The 23,573-nt window shown below is 46.4% G+C and overlaps 1 protein-coding gene across 9 annotated transcripts in view; it reads right to left on the reverse strand.

Annotated features, from left to right (window-relative positions):
• WAPL (WAPL cohesin release factor) overlaps nt 1-22,208 on the reverse strand; it is an 80,737-nt gene extending 58,529 nt beyond the window's left edge. For 5 of the 9 annotated variants that reach the window (XM_089313598.1, XM_008269888.5, XM_008269884.5 and 2 more), the window contains exons 1-2: nt 21,651-22,111; nt 17,481-18,001 (exon numbers count right to left, since the gene is read on the reverse strand). In XM_089313598.1, coding sequence (XP_089169724.1) covers nt 17,481-17,979 — 499 coding nt within the window. In that variant the 5' untranslated portion in view covers nt 17,980-18,001; nt 21,651-22,111. Of the gene's footprint in view, nt 1-17,480; nt 18,002-21,650 lie in introns of all 9 variants that reach the window. The other 4 variants (XM_070057992.2, XM_070057990.2, XM_070057989.2 and 1 more) reach the window with 2 other exon arrangements.
• Between the last annotated feature and the right edge of the window lie 1,365 nt (nt 22,209-23,573).

The raw sequence follows: 23,573 nt of genomic DNA on the forward strand, positions 1-23,573 counted from the left end.
CTCAGCATCTCAACATTTTTAAAATTAAAAAAAAAAAAAAAAAAAATTTTGATGCAGTATTTATTTGTAATACCAAAAGCAGAAATAGCAAAAATACATCTGACACTAAAACATAATACATCTATACACAGAAAACTATGAAGCTGCTAAACTAGAACATGTATATGTACATATAAATACTGGTAAGAATACGTCTTAGAGGCTGGCGCTGTGGCACAGTGGGTTAACCCGGCATCCCATATGGGCGTCGGTTTGAGACCCGGCTACTCCAATTCCAATCCAGCTCTCTGCTATGGCCTGGGAGAGCAGTAGAAGATGGCCCAAGTCCTTGGGCCCCTGCACCCACGTGGGAGACCTGGAAGAAGCTCCTAGCTCCTGGGTTCAGATCAGCGCAGCTCTGACCGTTGCAGCCAACTAGGGAGTGAACCATCGGATGGAAGAACCCTCCCTCTCTCTGCCCCTCCTTCTCTCTCTGTGTAACTCTGACTTTCAAATAAATAAATAAATCTTTAAAAAATACATCTTAAAGATTACTCTTGACGTGTATTTAAAGGTATAGGGTACTACGCATATAATGCTCCCATTCAGGGGTGTGTCATTTTCAAGGAAACATCCACAGTCATTAGTGCTGTGCACATGACATGAAAAACTTGGTTACAACATTTGCTTCAGTGTTGACTTTATACTGTCAACATGTGGTTAATAATCACAGGCACCTAAAACGCCACAGGAAAGCATGACACACTTTCCTCACCAAATCAATTGCACTCAAATATTTGAAAGGTAAAAAGCACTTAAAAAAATGTAGAGAGGCCAACACTGTGGCGTAGGTTAAGTCACCACTCACATCAACCACATCCCTAATGGACACTGGTTTGATTTCCAGCTGCTCCACTTCTGATCCAGTTCCCTGCTAATGTACCTGGAAAGCAGTAAAAGAAGGCCCAAGGGCTTGGTCCCCGCACCTATATGAGAGACCCAAAAGAAGCTCCTGGCTCTGGTCTGGCCACTTGGGGAGTAAACTGGTGGATGGAAGCACTCTCTCTCTGCAACTCTGCCTTTCAAATGAAAGAAATAACTTCTTTTTTAAAAATTGAGCATTTCAGGGCCGGCGCTGCGGTGCAGCGGGTTAAAGCCCTGGCCTGAAGCACCAGTATCCCATATCGGCGCTGGTTCTAGTCCTGGTGCTCCTCTTCTGATCCAGCTCTCGGCTGTGGCCTGGGATAGCAGCAGAAGATGGCCCAAGTCCTTGGGCCCCTACACGCACGTGGGAGACCCAGAGGAAGCTCCTGGCTTCGGATCGGCACAGCCCAAGCAGTTGCAGGTGGAAGACCTCTCTCTCTGTCTCTACCTGTCTCTGTAACTCTGTCTTTCAAATAAATAAAATAAATAAATATTTATTTATTTGGACAGGCAGAGTTAGACAATGAGAGAGAGAGAGTGACAGAGAGAGGTCTTTCTTTTTCCGTTGGTCCACTCCCCAAGTGGCCGTTACAGCCGGCGCGCTGTGCCGATCCGAAGCCAGAAGCCAGGTGCTTCCTCCTGGTCTCCATGCAGGTGCAGGGCCCAAGGACCTGGGCCATCCTCCACTGCATTCCCGGGCCACAGCAGAGAGCTGGACTTGGAAGAGGAGCAACTGGGACAGAATCCAGCGCCCTAACCGGGACTAGAACCCGGGGTGCTGGCACCACAGGTGGAGGATTAGCCTAGTGAGCTTGCGGCGCCAGCCAAAATAAATCTTTTAAAAAAAGTTGAGCATTTCAACTGATAAAAATGTATAAAGTATGCCTATAAAATTCAAAATTTACATGTAAGTTTAAACATGAGACCATAAACTAAAATCGATTTTCAGAAGTACTATTCAGCTGGGTCCACTATACACGGCAGTCCAAGTTAACACAAGCTCCCTTCACCCCAATCAACACAACCTGTAGAGACTGTCTGCCAAATGCCAGATCTGATGTGCACACCAAGACAGTTCTTTGTGCCCTTCTGTTGAAGCACCCATTTCTGCCCCATCCTTGCAGCACAACAGGAAACACACCACACAACTCAGTGGATGCTCAACCAAATGAGTCTTAGAACTCCCTTCCAGGTGGCAATGGACTCTTCTAACTAGATACACATACCACTGGAGGTATACGAAGATCTTCTAAAATATATACAGGTACAATTATGTTTTAAGGAAATTCTAGAGGCCGGCTCTGTGGCACAATGGGTTAACGCCCTGGCCTGAAACACCAGCATCCCATATGGGTGCCAGTTCTAGTCCCAGCTGCTCCTCTTCCGATCCAGCTCTCTGCTATGGCCTGGGCTATCAGCAGAAGATGGCCCAAGTCCTTGGGCCCCCGCACCCACATGGGAGATCCAGAAAAAGCTCCTAGCTCTTGGCTTTGGCCTGGCCCAAACTCAGCTGTTGGGGCCATCTGAGGAGTAAACCAATGGACAGAAGTTCTCTCTATAACTCTGCCTTTCAAATAAATCAATCTTTTTTAAAAAGGAGGGAGAGAGGGCTCTAAGTCCCCCCAGCCTTCATGTATCTGCAAGTCCAAAAACTAATTTGCCAAACCACTTAGGATCAATCATTCTCCCACACTGCAAATAATGGCACATAGCTCACTGATCCCTAATCTTACTACATTACATAGTCTCCAACTCTGGCATGACCCTTAAAAGATTATGATCTTCCGTGCTTCATAATTAAGTAATTCATTTCTGAGCAATGAATCCTTTGCATACAAGGTGGCTTCCAACTATCACATTCCACAAAATTCAAAAGAGCTATTTAAGTGAGTCATTATTTAAAAAAAAAATTTGATGATTATCTCATGGTTTGAGCTATATAAACTGCTATAGCCAAACTATTCTTATATCAATTAATGATTTCTCAGTATATTTTTTTTTGAGAGGCAGAGTTAGACAGTGAGAGAAAGAGAGACAGAGAGAAAGATCTTCCTTTTGCCGTTGGTTCACCCCTCAATGGCCGCTGCGGCTGGCGCGCTGCGGCCGGCGCATCGCGCTGATCCGAAGCCAGGAGCCATGTGCTTCTCCTGGTATCCCATGGGGTGCAGGGCCCAAGGACTTGGGCCATCCTCCACTGCACTCCCAGGCCACAGCAGAGAGCTGGACTGGAAGAGCAGCAACTGGGACAGAAACCGGTGCCCGGACCAGGACTAGAACCTGAAGTGCCGGCGCCACAGGCGGAGGATTAGCCTATTGAGCCACGGCGCCGGCCGATTTCTCAGTATATATTTTTAAAAATTAAGAATGCCAAAATATTTTTATTATTCTAGCAATAATATTCATCCACAAACACATAAAATAACTGGAAAAGGCGCCACCAATTTCAAAAACAGACCAATTTCCAATAAATTCTACCTTAAAAATCCATAGTATCAATTAGACACTAACAGCCATACCACAGTCCAGAAGAATTCATTAAACATTTTAAAGTATATAGTCACAGAAAATTCATTTAAATTTAAATGCATATGCCTATTTTTGTGCCAAAACTAACAAAAATGAGGACCACTAAAAGACTAAACCGAAGTGTTTATTTTGTATTTATTACTTCTAAAAGTAAAATGGGACAGAAATAAATTTTCAAAAAGAAAAAGGGCAGGTGTTGCAGCACAGCAGGTTAAGCTGCCACCTGGGATGCTCACATCCTATACTGCTGGCTCAAGTCCTGATTACTTTGCTTCCAATCCAACTTCCTGCTAATGTGCCTGAGAGGCAGCAAATAATGATCCAAGTACTTGGGTTCCTGCCACTTATGTGGGAGACCAGGATGGAGTTCTAGGTTCTTAGCTTTGGCCTGGCACAGCTCTCTGGCTCTTATGTACATTTGGGGGAGTGAACTAGATTGCTCTCTTTCTATATCTCCCTCTATCAGTCTGTCTTTCAAATAAACAATCTTAAAAAAAGAAAAAGGAGGGGCTGGCAGCATAGTGTAGCGGATAAAGCCGCCACCTGCAGTGCCAGCATCCCATGTGGGCACCAGTCCTAGCTGCTCCATTTTGGAACCAGCTCTCTGCTATGGCCTGGGAAAGCAGAAGATGGCCCAAGTCTTTCGGCCGCTGCACAACCGCATGGGAGACCTAGACGAAGCTCATGGCCTCTGGCTTCACTCTGCGCATCTCCGGCCGTTGTGGACAACTCAGGAGTGAACCATCAGATGGAGGACCTCTCTCTCCCTGCCTCTGCCTCTCTGTAACTCTGCCTTTCAAATAAATAAGTAAGTCTTACAAAAAAAAAAGGGGGGGGGGAACATTAGCTATTTTTTAGGTCTTTTTCCCCCCTTTTTGGAATATTAGCTATTAAAGAGCCTGTTCTGATAATTTTAGTGTATGAAAGTGAACAGCAAGTAATTATGGCCCTTGAAAACAAGACAGTGACTCTGAAAAAGATACCACTGCAGTCATTTTTGAGGGTAAGAAAGGGACACACTGGAAAGCCTCTGGAGTGGCAGGTACAATCCCACTTCTTAACCTGAGTGGCTATGGTGCTGCTCTTATAATTCCTCAGGCTAAACACATTGTGTGTTGTTTTATCAATGTTTTACTTTACAACTTTAGAAAAGTTAAAGGAAAACACTATGATACAGTCATCTCTTCTTATCCTCAGTTTTCCTTTCTACAGTTTCATTTACTCACAGTCCAGAAACACTAAATGAAAAATTCCAGAAATAATTCTTAAGTTCCGAACTGTATGCCACTTTGAGTAGTATGGTGAAGCCTTGCACCATCCCTCTCAGACACGGACTGACCCTTGGTCCAGCATCCATGCTGTAGTTATACCACCTCTCAACCCTCAGTTACTGGGATCAACTATGGTTCATTGCAGTGCCTGTATTCAAGCAACAATGCCTTTGTCACCTACTTTGCTTCAATTAATCACAAAGATCAACACAAGAAGGGCAGGAGCAGGACATTATCATAGGTGTGTATTTATAGGGAACAACCGTACAATAGTGTACAATACTAGCTCATGTTTCAGGTATCTCCTGGGGTCTTGGAATGTATCCCCCCTTGAATAAGGGGAGACTGCTGTATCTAAACTTTTAAAAAAAACTTTTTTCATTTTCCAGGAACTTTTCAAGAAAGACTGATACACAAAGATTTTCCATCTGTTGGTTCACTCCCTAAATGCCTAGACTGGACCAGGCTGAAGCCAAGAGTCAGAAACTGCATCCAGGTTTCCCACATGGGTGGCAGGGACCCACATCCTTGAGCTACCACAGCCTCCCAGGGTACACATTAGCAGGAAGCTGGATCAGAGGCAGAGGATGGACTCCATCCCAGGCACTGATACTGGATGCTGGCATCCTAAATGGTGGCTTAACCCACTGAGACAAACACTTGCCCACGCATATTAGTTTTTTGTTGTTGTTGTTTGTTTTTTTTTTTTGGTTTTTTTTGGTTTTTTTGACAGGCAGAGTGGACAGTGAGAGAGAGACAGAGAGAAAGGTCTTCCTTTTGCCGTTGGTTCACCCTCCAATGGACGCCGCGGCCGGCGCACCGCGCTGAGCTGATGGCAGGAGCCAGGAGCCAGGTGCTTTTCCTGGTCTCCCGTGGGGTGCAGGGCCCAAGCACCTGGGCCATCCTCCACTGCACTCCCTGGCCACAGCAGAGGGCTGGCCTGGAAGAGGGGCAACCGGGACAGAATCTGGCGCCCCGACCGGGACTAGAACCCGGTGTGCCGGCGCCGCTAGGCGGAGGATTAGCCTAGTGAGCCGCGGCGCCGGCTACACATATTAGTTTTTAAAAGTCAGTATTGGCCGGCGCCGCGGCTCACTAGGCTAATCCTCCGCCTTGCGGCGCCAGCACACCGGGTTCTAGTCCCGGTCAGGGCGCCGGATTCTGTCCCAGTTGCCCCTCTTCAGGCCAGCTCTCTGCTGTGGCCAGGGAGTGCAGTGGAGGATGGCCCAGGTGCTTGGGCCCTGCACCCCACGGGAGACCAGGAGAGGCACCTGGCTTCTGCCTTCGGATCAGCGCGGTGCACCGGCTGCACCGCGCTGGCCGCGGCGGCCGTTGGAGGGTGAACCAATGGCAAAAGGAAGACCTTTCTCTCTGTCTCTCTCTCTCACTGTCCACTCTGCCTGTCAAAAAATAAAAAAGTCAATATTAATAAGAACTATCATTTGTAGGCATTTAAATTCAACATCAATACTTTCCTAACCAGCAATTCCATATCCAAGATAACAGAAGACACACGCTGCACAAAAAACAAACATGAATGCTTATGGTAATTTCATTCACAACTGTCAAAAACTGGAATCAACCCCAATGACTAAGAGCACACACAAAAGAGAATATTACTCAGCAAAAATAAATAAATAAATAAACTACTGTTTTTAAAAAAGACTTATTTGAAAGGCAAAATTGGTGTGGGATATCTTCCATCCACTGGTTCACTCCCCAAATGGCCACAACAGTTAAGGCTGGGTGCACACGGGTGCAGAGGCCCAAGCAGTTGAGCCATGTTCCACAGCTTTCAAAGGTACATTAGGTCCTCTTGCAGCTGGGTCAGAACCGGGACTGGAACTGGCACCCATATGGGATGCCAGCGTAACAGGTAGCAGCTCCACCTGCTACACCACAATGCTGGCCCCATACAAAACTCTTAAAAGGATTATACTAAGGGACCAAGGTTGTGGCACAGCAAGCTAAGCTACCTGCTTGCAACACAGCAGCCTATATCAGAGTCCCACTTACTGTGCTTCCAAACCAGCTCCCTGCTGCTAATCTAACGTGCCTGGGAAGGCAGCAGCAGATGGCCCAAGTACTTGGGCCCCTGACACCACATGGGAGACCTGGATGAAGCTCCTGGCTTCAGTTTGGCCCAGCCCTGCCTGTTGCATCCATTTTTGTCTCTCCCTATCACTCTGCTTTTCAAATAAATAAAATTAATCTTTTTTTAAAAAAAAGATTATACTAAAGAGGCCAGATTTAAAAGGCTACATTGTGTATGAACCATGTATGAGTGTGGATGCCATGAGTTGGAGAAAAGAAAATGAAAGGACCACAGAGATGCATAAAGGAACTTTTTAAGGTGATAGAAATACTCCCTATTTTGATGGTAGCATAATGGTTACCTGAATGTAGACATTTCTAGAGAATTCTACAAGTCTTTTCTTAGCTATGTTGTTCCAGATATCTTTAATTTGTCCTTACACACACTCCACCCCAACCCCAGGAGGCTGATGTGTATCTAAAGGCATTGTTTCTCTTAAGGTGGCCTCCTCTGCATGGCTCAGGTAATCCTTCATCCCTGTGGGCCTGGTGATAGCTGCTTCCCTGAAACTAACCAAGGTTAGGGAACCATCCCTCCTGGTTTCCCAACATTCCCCCCACACTTTTGTAAATAGTATCATTATAAATAAACCCTCCTCCTGTTACCAGATTTGGGAAGGCCATCTGTTTCCAGCTGGGATCCAGACAAACTTTAAAAATGTATTGGGGGGGGGGGGGGTGAGGCTGGCTGTGGCCAGGCAGGTAAAGCTGCTAACAACTACAGTGCCAGCATCCCATATGGAGGCAGGTTGAAGGTCCTAGCTGTTTTTTTTTTTTTAAAAGATTTATTTATTTTTATATATAAGTCAGGTTACAGAGAGAGAAGAGGGAGGAGGAGAGAGAGGGAGGGAGGGAGGGAGGGAGGGAGGGAGGGAGAGGGAGAGAGAGAGAGAGCGAGAGAGAGAGGTCTTTCATCCACTGGTTCACTCCCCAGTTGGCCACAATGGCCAGAGCTGTGCCGATCCGAAGACAGGAGCAAGGAGCCTCTTCCAGGTCTCCCATGCAGGCACAGGGGCGCAAGGACTTGGGCCATCCTCCACTGCTTTCCCAAGCCATAGCAGAGAGCTGGAATGGAAGTGGAGCAGCTAGAACTTGAACTGGTACCCAAATGGGATGCTCGCTCTGCAGGCGGCAGCTTTACTCACTAAGCCACAGTCCTCCCCCTCAACCCCCAGTTCTCTTCCAATCCAGCTCTCTGCTACAGCCTGGGAAAGCAGTAGAAGATGGCCCAAGTCCTTGGGCCCCTGCACCCACGTGGCAGACCCGGAAGAAGCACCTGGATCCTGGTTTTGGATTGGCTCCAGCGTTGCAGCCAACTGGGGAGTGAACCACAGGATGGAAGATCTCTTTCTCTACCTCTACCTCTCTGTAACTCTGCCTTTCAAATAAATAATTAAAATCTTAAAAAACACAAACATATATACATATACATATATACATATGGAGAAAAAAATGTATGAAGTAGAGAGACAGATTAAAAGAATCCTTTAGGTAATACATGAGCAAAGAAGGTTGACCACCACTGTTCCAGGAAACCTTGGTGTTTAAGCCTCCAGGACAGTCATCTGTTTCTCTAGCTCACAATCCAAAATCTAAACATGGTTTATCATCTACCCTCTGTACTCCATCCATACTCACAACTTATCTGTACTCCCTTCCCATCTCCTAATCCAACCTATCACTGCCACCACCCCATCCCCCACTGGAGTATCCAGGAGCATTCTCGCTACCACTGCCTTGTCCTGGCTAACATCTGACTAAAGGTGCCCATTCTCTGGCAGCCTCCCTGCTACCTCAGAGTAGGACAGTTTGGGACCACTGATAGGCTGACTCTCCAGAGCCTCTTTACAAAACTATTACTCCTCCATCTTACTATAAAAGTCCTGTCTTGGGGACGGCGCCATGGCTCACTTGGTTAATCCTCCGCCTGTGGCGCCGGCATCCCATATGGGCGCCGGGTTCTAGTCCCGGTTGCTCCTCTTCCAGTCCAGCTCTCTGTTGTGGCCTGGAAAGGCAATGGAGGACGGCCCAAGTGCTTGGGCCCTGCACCCACATGGGAGACCAGGAGGCTCCAGGCTCCTGGCTCCTGGCTTCAGATCGGCGTAGCTCCGGCCGTAGTGGCCATTTGGGGAGTGAACCAGTGGATGGGAGATCTGTGTCTCCTCTGTTAAAAAAAAAAAAAAAAAAAAAAGCCTTTCAAATAAATCGAAAAAAAAAAGTCCTCTCTTTGAAGGCTTGTGTCATCTATTTACTCTCTAATCTTCCTGATAGCATCTGTCATTTAACAACCTATGATTCATTTAAGGATTTTACACCAGATTTATGCTCTACCCTCTATCATAGTTTTGCTACTATACTGAATTCCCTCAAATTCCAACCCTCTGGCCTCCCAAGTCTTTAACCTCCTCTCATCACCAATAACTTTCTACCACATTCCATCTCAGCCACCAGTTTGCGCTTCACTTCTTAAACATTAAAATCATGTAACACACTTGAAAAAAAAAAAGTGGGTGAGTGCTATGGCATGGCAGATTAAGCCAATCTTAGGATGCCTGTATCCCATATCAGAGTGCCAGTTTAAGTCCTAGCTACTCCACTTGAGATCAAGCTTCCTTCTAATGCACCCCCTGGAAAGCAGCAAATGACAGCCCAAGTGGGAGACCTAGATGGAGTGCCTGCCATCCATGTGAAAGACCCAAATGGGGCTCCTGGATTTGGCTTGGCCCAGCCCTGGCTGTTGACAGCATTTGGAGACCGAAACAAATAAAAGATCTCTCTTTCAAACAAACAAATACTTTTAAAAAATCGATGGAAGTGGGGCCGACACTGTGGCATAGTGGGTAAAGCTGCCACTTGCAGTCCCAGCATCCTATATGAGCACCAGGTCAAGTCCCAGCTGCTCCACTTCTGATCCAGCTCTCTGCCATGGCCTGGGAAAGCAGTGGAAGATGGCCCAAGTCTTTGTGCCCCTGCACCCACGTGGGAGACCCAAAGGAAGCTCCTGGCTCCTGGCTTTGGATTGGCCCAGCTCCAGCTGTTGCAGCCAATTGGGGAGTGAACCAGCGGACAGAAGATCTCTCTCTCTCTCTCTTTGCCTCTCTGTAACTCTTTCAAGTGTTAAAAAAAAAAAAAAAAAAAAAAAAAAAAAGTCAATACAAGCAATACCACTAAGAATGTAAGTTTAAGCATAAAGAACCTTTTTTTTAATTATCCCATTTTTCCCAATCTCACTAAGCATCACATTAATGGTACGACCCAAATTTAACACCAAAAGCAATTGAGAAAAACACAGCTTTTTCATATTTTCCAGAGGCAGAGTCAGAGAGACAAACAAAAAGCCCTCATCCACTGATTTACCCTCCAAATGCCCACATTAGCCAAGGCTGGGCCAGGCTGAAGCCAGGAACCAGGAACTGAAATCCAAGTCTCCTGTGTTAGGTGGTGGCAGGGACCCCATTACGTAAGCTATCACCACTGCCTCCCAGAGTGTGCCTTAGGAGGAAAATGGAGTGGGGAATGGAGCCAGAGTCTGACACAGGACGCAGATATCCCAGCCAGCACCTTAACCACTGTACCAAGCACCTGCCCTATGTAACTCAACAACTGATCCAATTGGTTTGTCCCAGTACTCCTATTTTTTACTTTGATTTGTCATAAGACTCAGCACACTGGCCCTCTTCTCTCCTTTCTCCTATCTATCAGCCCTATCTGTGTGCTAAACAATTCAAATTCCACAGTCCAACTCCTCACTCTCCAGGCAATATCCTAAACTCCCTTGCTTCTTTATCTCTTCAGGCCATAGGTTGTCTGACAAAATGCCAATCCAGAATAATCCCAATTATCCTGACTCACATTCTGTATTCTACATAGGGGGCCTACTAAAGGAAGAGGAAACACACATTAAAAAAAAAAATACATGATAGGTATTTAATCTCTCTCTACACAGTTCACTCTTCCACTTTAGGTAACATATATTGAACCCTTTCCTGCTCTTCCCACGTCCCCTGCCTTTCTCTCTTTCAAAAATAACCTCTTCTGTCACTTTTTTTTTTTTTTGGTGTGTGTTTTTTTTATTTGACAGAGTTAGACAGTGAGAGAAACAGACAGAGAGAAAGGTCTTCCTTCCGTTGGTTCACCCCCCAAATGGCCGCTACAGCCTGAACTATGCCGATCCAAAGCCAGGAGCCAGGAGCTTCCTCCTGATCTCCCATGCAGGTGCAAGCACCCAAGCACTTGGGCCATCCTCCACAGTGTTCCTGGGCCACAGAGAGCTGGACTGGAAGAGGAGCAGCTGGGACTAGAACCTGGCGCCCAAATGGGATGCCGGCGCCTCAGGCGGAGGATTAGCCAAGTGAGCCACAGTGCCAGCCCCTTTATGTCACTTAAAAAAAAAAAAAAAAAGCTATCACCTCTCACCATCTCTCATCTAAGCTCATCTTTCTCCCATCAACCGTCCTGTACAGAAGTGCAGAATCCCTTCTCCCACAACCACTCTCCCCAAGTCCTGGTGCCCACATCTCAAAGCTATCCCATGTATTAAAACCTTCCAGAGGGGCCATCATTGTAATGGAGTGGGTAAAGCCACCGCTTTCAAGGTAGCATGCTACCTGGCTGGCAATTTGTGTCCAGCTCCAACCAAGTTCGCCGCTAATGGCCTGGGAAATGTAGCCATGGGTAGACCAAGTGTTTTAACCCCAGCCACCCACATGGGAGATGCATATGAATCTCCTGGCTTTGGCCTGGCCCAGCCCTGGCTGTTGTGGCCACCAGGGAAATGAACCAGTGGATGGAAGGTCTCCGTTTCTCCCTCTCTGTGACTCTGCCTTTCAAATAAATAAATAAAAAAAGAAGTATGTGGGGAGGGGGCAATCATTAGCTTTAAAAAAAAAAAAGTTCAGAATCCTTCATATCCTTCCAACTACCCTTCTTCTCTACAAATCTTTAATACATGGTATATATACTGGTACCCATCCCCTCACTCCTTAGATGACTCAGATCTAAGCTGCAAACTCAGCATCTATTTGTCCTCACTTTGGCTGACTCTGTCACAGCATTCAGATTCAGTGGATCCTTCAGAAACACTTTGCTGCCGGCTTCTGAAACATGCCACTGGCTTGACTTCCCTTCAGCAGCTCTAGCTGCTCCTACTTAATTTCCTTCTCTAGTTTCTTGCTTTTCTCTCCACCTATTCAGTACTGGAAATTTTTCACAGTTTCCTAAAACTGTTTTCCTTTTACACTCACCTTAATGACTTTATCTGATTCTGTATTTTCAAATAACATTTATACGCTGAATTTCACGTTGTCCATCTCAAACCCAGACTTCTTATCCAAGCTCCATCCCAGTAGATCTGCCTCTTAAACATAATTTTACAAACATCTCAAGCCAAACATGTCCAAAACTGATAGAATGACCTTTTCCTTAAAATGCCCACTATTCCAGTTGATGACACTATCATCTGCTCAACTCGCGTCCCAGACCTGGGAACCATTCCTGAGTGTCTCCTCCTTTCCCTCACCCAAGCCCTGCCAGTTTTATCTTCTCTGTGCACCAACAGGTCTCAGGTTAAATGTCAGCCCTGCCTACACACCTCCACCCCCAGAGAAGACAAATGAGCTTTTTATACACTCCCATAGCACCCTGCAGTTTTCCGTAATTTTCAGCACATTTGTTATTCTTTATTCTGTCTTCCCCAGTGGAACATGAAAAACCCAAGAACTGGGGCGGGCAACTGGCACAGCCGTGAAGATGATACTCAGACCACCCGTATCCCATAACCTTGTTATTTCCCACATTAAGATGAAACTGATCTTACAGTAATCATGTGTTGTTTAAATATACAGCTTTAAATAAGTCAACAAAACTAAGTTCATTTTTATCAGAATACAGCAGCACTGTACTAAAAGAAATCACTGCATGTTTCACAGATCTTCCACTTAACAATGTAAGTAATTCAAACTTTGAACTATGTTTTATATGATGGAAATGAAGTCAGTTTTACACATTTGTAATTAAGAATAAATATATAAAAGACTTAGCATAAAGTAGGAACTTAAGAAATAGGCCTTTTATCCAATTCGCTTTTTAAAAAAGTTGATTTTAGGAATGACTTAAATATATTCTATACAAGAAATACTTCAGTATCTAAAGATAATTTGCCAATACTGTACTTTCAGGATTTTTAAAATAATCCTCATTAATCACCTGACCTTTATCCAGTGAGTAAATGACAATCTCATCTCGGGTCACAAGTTCTTGGCCTACTTTAAACTTTCAGGAACAATTTATTTCCCTTTCTACAAATCACCTTCAGTTTGAAATCAAAAGTCATAACTTCCTTGACAATGCCATCACTATAATTTATACAAATACTTAGTACAGCTTTAAGCAAATAAGAAAAAATTTATTGGCTAAAAACTCAGTCATGCAAATTAAGAGCCTATGCCATAGTTATCTCAATATTTGGCAGGACATGTAGACTGAATCCCAGCTGGCTGGCAAGGAAAATGTGCCAAGCAGAAATACAAGTCTTTGCACACTTTATTCTAAGTCCAGATTAACAAAGATAGAAAACAGAAGCAGCCTCATGTAAAAGGCAAGAGAAGGCTTCTTTTCCCTCCAGCACACACAGCCCTGGACTCCAAACTGCAAAGAATACCTCGGAGCTCAGAAGAATAAACTTTTCAGTGGCACACCTGGCTAACAACTCAGTATTTAAACAGCAACTGTGATCAGTTTTTTGTTTTTAAAATTACCCAGTTAAGGGGCCTGCGCTGTGTGCTGGGGGTAATGGTTTGACACAATGGCCTGCAGTGCCAGCATCCCATGTGGGCTCCAGTTCGAGACCTGGCTGCTCCACTTCTGATCCAGCTCTCTGCTTTGACCTGGGAATGCAGTGGAGGAGTGCAGGATGGCCCATGTCCTTGGGCCCCTGCACCCATGTGGGAGACCCAGAAGAAGCTCCTGGCTTCGGATCGGCGCAGCTCCTGCTGTTGCAGCCAATTGGGGAGTGAACCACCAGATGGAAGACCTCTGTGTAACTCTTGATTTTCAAATAAATAAATAAATCTTTAAAAAAAAAATAAGCATTCAATACAAAAGTATGTGCAGATGAAATTAGAAATGCTGAATTTGGTTTAAAATAATCCAGGGGGGTAAAAGATGGGAGATGTGGAGCAGAAACTGTGGCACTGTGGGTTAACTTGCACCCTGGGATGCCTGCCTCCGGTATCTGAGTGCCTGGGATAGACTTCCACCATTGCTTCTGATCCAGCCTCCTGTTAATGTGCCTGGAGGTAGGCAGATGATGGCCCAAGTACTTGGGTTCCTGCCACATATGTCAGAGACCCAGATGGAGTTCCTGGCTCCGGCACTGGACCAGTCCTGGCTGCTGTGGGCATTAGGTGAGTGAATTAGAGAATGGAAACTATCACTTTGCCTTTCAAATAATTAAATCGTTTAAAAATAAACAAATAGGGGCTTGGCATTGCAGTGTACTGGATTAAGCTGCCTCTTGCAATGCAGGCAATCCCACGGCTGGTTGGAGTCCCAGCTGTTCCACTCTCAATCCTGCTCCCTGCTAATGTGCTTGCAAAAGCAGCAGAAGAGGGCCCAAGTGCCTGGGCCCCTGCCACCCATGTGGGAGACCTGGATGGAGTTCCAGGCGCCTGGCTTCAGCCTTGCCCAGCTCTGGTCATTGCGGCCACGTGGGGAATGAATGGGCAGATGGAAGATCAATGAATCAATCTCTCTGTCACTCTGCCTTTTGAATAAATAAATCTTAAAAAAAGAAAAAGCCAGACCTGTAACAGTACTTACTACCCTTGGCACCTGATCATTCAATCATTCCACTTTGAAATATGAGGTACTCTGAAAATTTTAACAACAAAATAAAATAAATAAAACATTATTTCTTCAAATAAATAAAAGATAAAAGAGTAGTTTACAAGGTTTACCATAAACTGACAACTGTTTCAGCTGGACAACTGAATACTTGAGATTCTGGTACCATTCGATTTTTATGTGTGTGAAAGTTTCATAATAAGTGTTTCTTGTTTAAATTACAGGTTAAGACATTTTAGCAACTCGACCCCTCTCCACAGGTCTTATTCAGTTTATAATGTTGCTTCCAGTACCCCAACCCATGAAGCATCTATTTAGAAAATAACCACTATTGTATGTTTTATCATGACCTCGTCCTGAGTTTCTTCAAATTAGTCAGAAAATTTGAAAGTGCTATCTATGATAAAGCACTGAAATAATTTTAACAATGTCAAAAAAAAAAACCACATATTCCCCTACAGAAAGAGAGATGGACTTAAAAAAGTAATGCCAAGAGAAATGACATCATTATGAGCTTGGATAAGCCCTTCTGGTTGATATGATGTAATTCTACTGCAAAAAATGGTGGGACCAGGGACATTCCACTGGCAGGATCCTATGCAATTTAATCTGTGTACTTCTAGCAAATTGTTGATAAAACTGCTGAAAGGTTCTTAAACAAAATACCTAAACACAGCCAGCTAGACTTCTTAGACCTAAGTAGGTATATAAATATTTTCATCTGGAGAAAGGTCTCAGAAGGATCCCTAATTCAAAAAAGGTTAAGAGTACTTGAGATTTAGACCTCTTTTATCAAAAACTTAAGTTTGAGTTTCTACAGTTACAAGGTTTTTTGGGTGATCCAAGAGGACTTGCTAAGTTTAGAGGGAAGGGGCCAAAAAAATGGAAGGTGATAAAGCATAAAAGCATTCTCACAGCTATAACCAATTCACACATACACAAACTTACAACAAACAGTTGATAAGAGCAACTAACTTGCCCACATTAGCAACTACTATGAAAATTAAAAGCCTTCATTCAGTTTTACTTCTTATCTCACAGGGAAGATGCCAGGGCTGCTGCAGCTGAGTGGCCAAAGGAGAGGAGGGAAAGCACTGACTACCACACCATTCCCTTCCCACCAAGGGTGTCTCTGTGAGGGAGGAAGAGAAACAAGATGTTCCTGAACATCTGGTTATCTGTATTTTAGCACCCATTATAATGCAGTGTGAATTCACAGTTAGTATCAGCATCTGAACTACAATTCAGCCACATCAGACTGGCAAGGGATTACCTCATTCCACCAAAAAACTACGCTTTCAGTTCCCACCAGTCAACTTCCAACACTAGTTTGGACACACTGCGTGCAAACACACACCATCAGCAAAGCGCCGTAAGCAACCACTGCCTATGAATGTTTAACTGCCACATTCCTGTTCCCTCACCCAAGCATTCATCCTTATTAAAACCCTCCACTATCAGGGCCCGCCAATGACATTCTGTTCTCTCGAAGCCAGCATGCTTAGGGAAGTCTGGGTCAGCCTTCTGTGAGCACATTCACCACTTGCCCGACTTCGTCTTTTTCCTCCAGCCTACAAGCCTCGCAATGTGGACAAATGGCAGTCAGAACACTAAATAATTCAGTTGGAACAGTATTCCTGGAGCATAGCACAGTGGTTTGACAAACAGTAGGTGCTCAATAACATGTGGAAAACCAATAAATAAATATCATTCCATTTCTGCCACTAGTTGTTGACCTTGCACAGTCACTTAACTAACTTCTTGTAACTCATCTGAAAAATAAGAGTAGAACTAGAATTTATTTAAGCTCAAAAGTTCTTCATTATAAAACGTTTTAGGAGCTGACCTGGTAACAGTTTTTATGCTGCTGTTTGACTTGAGCTTAACTTAAGAACAACGCTTCAGGGGGCCAGAGCTGTGGCGTAGTGAGTAAACCCACTGCCTGCAGTGCCAGCATCCCATATGGGCACTGGTTCTAATCCCGGCTGCTCTACTTCCGATCCAGCTCTCTGCTGTGGCCTGGGAAAGCAGTGGAAAGTGACCCAGGTCCGTGAGCCCCTGCACCCATGTGGGAGACCTGAAAGAAGCTCCTGGCTCCTGGTTCCAGATCGGCCCAGCTCTGGCCATTGCAGTCACTTGGGGATTAAAGCAGTGGATGTAAGACCTATTTCTCTCTCTCTAACTTTCTCTCTCAAATAAATAAAATCTTTGAAAAAAATTTTTTAAAAAGTGAATGGGAATGTAACTGACAAAATATATGATTTTAGGAGAAAAGACTAGGTAACAAATTTACCAATTAACATTTTAAAAATACAGCCAGTTTCATACATAAAATGTTATCAATACTAGTTGCTACTGGTCCCCATCCTCCCCTCAATTTGCAACGAAGTTTAATTCTTCTGTCTCCACTGAACACCGCCTTAATCTTTCTGAACTAGTTTTGGAGAAAAAGCTCACACTCCTAACTAATGCTCACTGTAAATGCCCATCTCATTTCCATTATCAATAACCGTCCAAATCCTCCACGGTAATAGAAATGAGATGCTGTGTAACCTTAAGACAACAAGAGAAGAGATTTCTTACTGGAATGAAAGTTAGGGATTTATAAATGACTGCTTCTAAAACTGAGTTATAGCCTAGAAACATTAATATCCAAGTTGTTTGAATACATTGTCAACTTTCAACTTTCTTTATAGTTCTTAAATCTCTTACAAAATCAGTGCTCCCTATTAATCACAAGTGCAGAAAGAAAATCTAAGTTATATGGTATTTTAGAACTTAAATCATTTAAATAAACTGTTTACAGAGAGCTCTGGACTCAACATAAAGAAAACCGAAACTTACCTGAAGTCATTAATTTAGTACAGCTACTTTTGCTTGTGTCATCTTCTAGGATCCGACTTGTGCTCTTCTCTTTCCCCAGCAAAGTATCTTCCAAAGGTAAGCATTTGACAGCCACAACACTGTCCTCACCCACCGCATGACTAGTTTTGCTATTAGCTTCAAGTACAGAAGTGACTTCTTCCAGCGGAGCAGCTTCACTAGATTCCGAGTGAGAGGAACCCTTACCCTGGGCTAAATTCTTGGAAGAAACTGGTAGAGATTCATCGTCACTATCAAATCCAAAAGGATCTCCAGTATTTTCTTCTTCAACTTTAGGTTTCTTCGGAATTTCTTGGATATCGGGTTTAAAATTGGGCCTCTTCTGCCCTAATTTAGCCATAAATGTGGTCTCTCCCCATTTTGTGCTAAGGGTGGTCCGTTTGTTGGAAAAGACTTCATCAAATTTTGAACTGCCATTTCCTCCTTTCCTACTGTATGTTTTCCCAAATCTGGATGTCATTTTGACACCTGTTTCATATTCTCTGTGAAAAAAAATTAAGAAAATATACAATCATATTTACTTATACATCTAGTATTTAACCCTACACATAAGAACCTAGGCATTCTCTGCACACAACTTTTCAACATTCACCACACAAGCCTTTAAAAATGGTTCATATGGGGCCAGCATCGTGGCTTAGTGGGTAAAACCGCAGCCTGCGATGCTAGCTTCCCATATGGATGCCAGTTCAAGTCCCAGCTGCTCCGCTTCTGATCCAGCTCTCTGCTATCGGCCTGAGAAAGCAGCAGAAGCTGGACAAAGTGTTTGGGCCCCTGTCACCCATGTGGGAGACTGGGAAGAAGCTCCTGTTGTGGCCATCTGGGGAGTGAATAATGGATGAAAGATCTCTATCTGGAACTCTGAATTTCAAAATAAATCTTTAAAAACAAAAACTAAAAATGGTTAATATGAAGAAGGGGTAAACAAAGAGGCTCATTTTTTTTTTACTCGGCATGTCTTCCCTTTTCTTTATAGTGAGCACATACAAGCTACTGACAAATAAATTACTGACTAACCTACTTACAATACAGCAGACACAAAACTAACTTATAGTAAAACATTTTTTGGAGTTTCAAATCAATCAACTATTTTCATAAACATCATTTTTATCTTTAAAAAATCTGAATAGGTTAATTGCCCCTAATATAAAATCTTAAGCAAAAAAAATGTTATTTTCTTTCAGGACCTCAGAAATGTCTAATAGCTGACTAAATTTAGTTCTCTGGAATTCTACAGCATTTATTCTATGAGGGAAAAAAAGGTCAAAATGGCATGACTTTTTTTTCCACATTATTACAACCTGCAGCTTTTAACCCAAACAGAAAGATTATGATCCCTGGTCTAATGTAATTTGGACTTAGATGGACATCTCCCTACACACAAGAAACCATCCTTATTCTGTCTGTCTTGTCCCTCCAGTGCTGTGTTCATTTGCTGAATTACATTTTCTGGAGCTGATGAACTTCAGTTTATTAGTTTCAAGGATTCTCACAGGGATAGAAGTATGGAACCTTTATATTCCTCTTCCACTGATAAACAAATTAATTCACGTGATATATCTACCTAATAAAAACAGGTACGGAACAAATAAAGTACAAACATTTTTAAAACCAAGTTATAGTACTTTTAAAGCCAGTCAACCTTTATCCATCCCTTATACTTTGACCTTCTATAGTTTATCATCACAACAAACACAACTAGAAAAAATAAACTGCACAGGACTTGAAAAATCTTCATTACTTTGAAACTTACAATAGTGGAAATGCTATCTGACCTACACTTTTGAATATATTTTAAGTACATTTTTAATAATTAAAAAAAATTTTTAGGTAAAGACAGAGCTCTCATCTGCTGACTGACTGCCCAGATGCCCTGAAACAACCAAAGCCCGGAGCTGGGAGGCCAATGCAGGTCTCCCACATGGGTGGCAGGGACCACTTACATAAGCTTAAGCTGCTGTCTCGCAGTATGCCTAACAGCAGCAAACTAGAACCGAAGCAGAGCTGGAACTTTTGAAGTAAACACTAGGCCAAATGCCCGACCCTGAAATGTACTTTTAATGTGTTCCCTTTATTAACTTCAATACAAGTAAGGTGGGTTTTCAATCCAGCAGTTAAGACTTCAGTTAAGACACCCATAACCCACAATGGGTTCAGGTCAGGCTCCCAACTCTACCTTCTTAGTGCACACCCTGGGAAGCAGCAAGTAATTGGGTTCCTGCCACGCATGCGGGAGACGTGGATTGAAATCCCAGTTCCCAGCTTCTGCCCTAGCCCAGCCCTGATCCAGACCTCACCGTTGCAGCCATTTGGGGAGTGAACCAGCGGATGGAAGAACTCCATCTCTACCTGTGTCACTCTGCCTTACGGATAAATCTTTCGTACAAAAAATTCTGGGGCTGGCATTGTGATGCAAGTTAACCAGCCACTTTGGATGCCATAATGCTGATGGAATACATCCCATATCCCAAAGGCAGTCTGAGTCCCAGCTTCTGATCCAGCTCCCTTCTAAGGTGCCTGGGAAAACAGCAGACAATGCCCTGAGTGCCTGGGTCCCTGTCACCCCTGTGGGAGACGTGGATGGAGCTCCTGCCTCCTGGCTTCAGCCTGGCCCAGCCCTGACTGTTACCGCCATTTGGGGGCGTGAACCAGTGGACAGAAGATCTCTCTCCCTGTCCCTCTGCCTTTCAAATAAAGAAAAAAGAAATCTTTAAAAGACAGAACTCTTAAAAACGAATCACTGTCCAACTTAGTTTTATATATACTCAGTACAGGATCACACCATGTTTGGTAAGTAGCCAATTCTAATTGGTCAAAATAACAACATAGTCATCATACACATCTGTGCTAAGAGCAAACAGTTTTCCCCAGGGAGAGCCATTTCCCACTTTCACTGTAGACTGAACACTACCAAGTCTTACTGTAGAACCAAACTAAGGCTACTGAGCAGCTACCAAAGACAAAATGAAGACACTTCTCTCCTTGTAAATGGAAAGCCGCGAGCGACAGCCCTACAGTTACACCTACACCAACAGAGCTGGCACGTTTTGAATGCACTTAAGTGGTAATCAACTAAAAACGCTGACTAAAGGCCAACCCAAAACTCTGGACTTCAGATCCTCTGGGCCAGCACCAGAAAAGCTCATAGGAAAAACGTCCCTGGAACCACGAAGCCACCACTGTGGAAACAGTGAACTACCCTAAGTGTGATAAGAGCGCCCTTGTCTTTTACAAATACATTCTGAGATACTGACGAGGTAACACCAGCGATTTTCCAACTGGAACAAATAGGAAGTGTTAATACCTGCTGAAGCTGAGACGGACACATCTGAGTACATTATATAATACTCCGGGCTCTTGCTGGCAAGCACCGATGGCATTATCTAAGCGTAAAGCACGCCTAAAACTCCCCAACTCAGGTGTGCGTTGTACTAGTGCTATCTCACGACCCGGGCTGTCTTAACTCGCCTTCCAACTCCAAAGACTACGAAGGAGAACGAACCAGTCCCGACTCTGAGACCTCTGCTTCTGCCCAAGGCCGGGTCCAACTCTGGGGGACCTGCGCTGGGGTCTAAAGAGAAGCATGAAGTCCTCCCAATACTTCACCCCCTCCCGACCCCTCCACGCTCCGCAGGGGGCTGCCACGGAGGAAGCCAAGACTGGAGAGGCGCAAACCCGACCAGCCAGAAACCCTCACCTGCCGGCGGGCAGGCAAGAGGCTCACGCAACTTTGCTCCCCGCCCCCACCGCCCGGCCCAGGGATGTCGCTTCCGACGCCCCGGAAGCCTCTGCCACCGAATCCCTGGGGCGGGCAGGGCCGGGCCTCGGGGGCGGCCACGGGCGGGGGCGACGACCGGCAAGGTCTCGGGGGCTCAAGGAGGGGGAAGTCCACCGGCAGCCTCCCGGAAAAGAACTCAGTGGGGGGGAAAAAAGGGAAATAAAACAGGAAGAAAAAAAAAAAAAAAAGAGTTCCTCGGGTCGTTCCCCTGCCCAACTTCCTCCGAAGCCGGGTGGGCGAGGAGGCAGCGGGACCCCCCCCACCCACACACACTCCGCCCTCGCAGCTCCTTGTCTCCCCTACCCTGCCCGGCTCCGCTCCAGGCCTAGGCAGCCGCCCGAGACCTCACTTACCCTCGGCGCCTGGCGGGTGCTTTGGCCTCGGGCCGCCTCCGCCTCTCCCGCTCCCAATGGCCCACGGGCGGGCGCGGGAGCCCCGCGCGGGAGCACACGGCCGGCCGGCACGCCGGGGGCGGCGAGGGGCTCCACTACAGTCACAAGCCGCGACTCCGCTTTCGGTAAATAGGAAGCCCGGCGGAGGGGGGGGGGGGAGCGGCGGCCCCGCAACTTCCCTCCCCGCCTCGAGCGCTGCCGGCCGGGCCCGGGCCTAGGCCTCCCTGGCCGCCGCCGCCGGAGCCGGTGCCGAGCCCGCTACGTGCTCCCGCTGGGCCGCCGCCGCCTCCTGCGCCGCCGCTTCCGCCGGTGAATGGTCAGCGCTGGAGTTTGAACAGGGCCCTGAACCATCTCAACGCCATTTGCGCTCCGGCCCCCACCTCCTTCCTCCAACAGCCGCTCGCTCCGTCACTCCGCTTCCCACAGGCCCCGCGCGGCCGCCCGACCCCGCAGCCAATCGCGCGGCCGCTTACTCAAACCGCCGCGCAGGCGCCGCGCCCCGCATGCCCCGACGCCCGCCATTGGCCCAGCGCGGGGCCCGACGGGAGTTGTAGTCCCGGTCCGCGAGGTCACGGCGCCGAGAGCCCCCGCGCCGGAGCTGGCGGCTGGCGGAGCGGCGGTGGCTGTGGCGGTGGCGGTGGCAGTGGCGGTAGCGGCGGGGCTGGCCCGGCGGGGCTCGGGAGGCAGCTCCAAGCTCCCGGCCCAGCAGGGAGACGCAGGTGCGGTGGGGGAGGGCCGGCGGCGCAGTGCAGGCAGCTGTGTCAATCGTTTCCCCTCCAGGGACCCGCCGGTATCTGGGGACGGTGGGTCGTGCAGCTGCGCCGGGCCTGCTGGGACCGCCGCCTGGGAGCGGGGGAGACGGGGAGCTTGCGGCTCGGACCCGCGGGCCACTACGGCGAGGAGCGGGAGGCGCAGCCTCCTGACCGCCGGGTAACGAGCGGTGTCGGGCCGGCGTCAGCTCCGTCCCCTGCGTCCTGGCTTTTCAGTCTCCCCCTGCCTGCCTGCCTGCCTGCCTGCTTGCCCCTGCTTAGCAGTGACCCCCAGGATATTGGAGGCATTAAAGAATTATCGTTACCCTTGTGCACTGTGATAGCGATAATGCGGTTATTTGGGAGAGGGGGAAAAAAAGAAAAAAAAAACAGACATACAAGGTAAAGTTTTGACAGGTGGTGTCAGTTTTCCTTGAGGAACTGGAGGGAGGGGACTCAAACCCTGGTGTGTCTGAAATTTTCCATAATAAAGCGCTCCAAGAACTAAACCTCTGGGGAGGGCTGGGAGGTGGCGGAAGGTGGAAGGAAGAAGTGTTTGTATGTCGCTGTACGCCCTTTTGTGCTGTTTGGGTTTGGATATTTGTTTTTTCCGGGCCAGTGCATTTCCTAATTGAGAAGATTGGAAAGTTTTGTTATTTCAGTGCAGGCTTCGATGGGAGGCACGGTCCTGCCTCTTGAGGGGGGCGCGTGATTCATCTACCTGGGACTGGAGGTTCAGGGGGACCCACTGGGAAACCAGAATGCTACCAATTACTATTGAGGGGTGGGGAGGGGGGCGGGGAGCCGGGAACTGCCCCTTTTGTGTAACCTGGAAGTGTAGGCAGGCTTGGGGAGGAGGGCAGAGCCGATGTCCCCTCCCAGGAAAGTTCGTAACGTTGTATGTACTCCAAGGGGAGCCCGAGGCCTCCCACCAGGACCAGACTGCCTCAGTTTTGAAAGGGGAATGTGTGAGGATGAGTGCTGGCTGAGCAGGAAGGGCCCTCCTGCTGCCCCCTCTTTCCTGCATCTTGGACACTCCCTGGTAAGCTGTCTAATTAGGGAGATCTACCTGCCCACTGTCTCACAAGTAAATAAAGCTCTCCACTGAGGGCCTCCAGCTTGATTATTTGGCAAC

The sequence above is a fragment of the Oryctolagus cuniculus genome, chromosome 15 (genome assembly GCF_051225735.1).
Source record: "Oryctolagus cuniculus isolate XC-2025 breed Fujian yellow rabbit chromosome 15, ASM5122573v1, whole genome shotgun sequence".
Classification (NCBI taxonomy): domain Eukaryota; kingdom Metazoa; phylum Chordata; class Mammalia; order Lagomorpha; family Leporidae; genus Oryctolagus; species Oryctolagus cuniculus.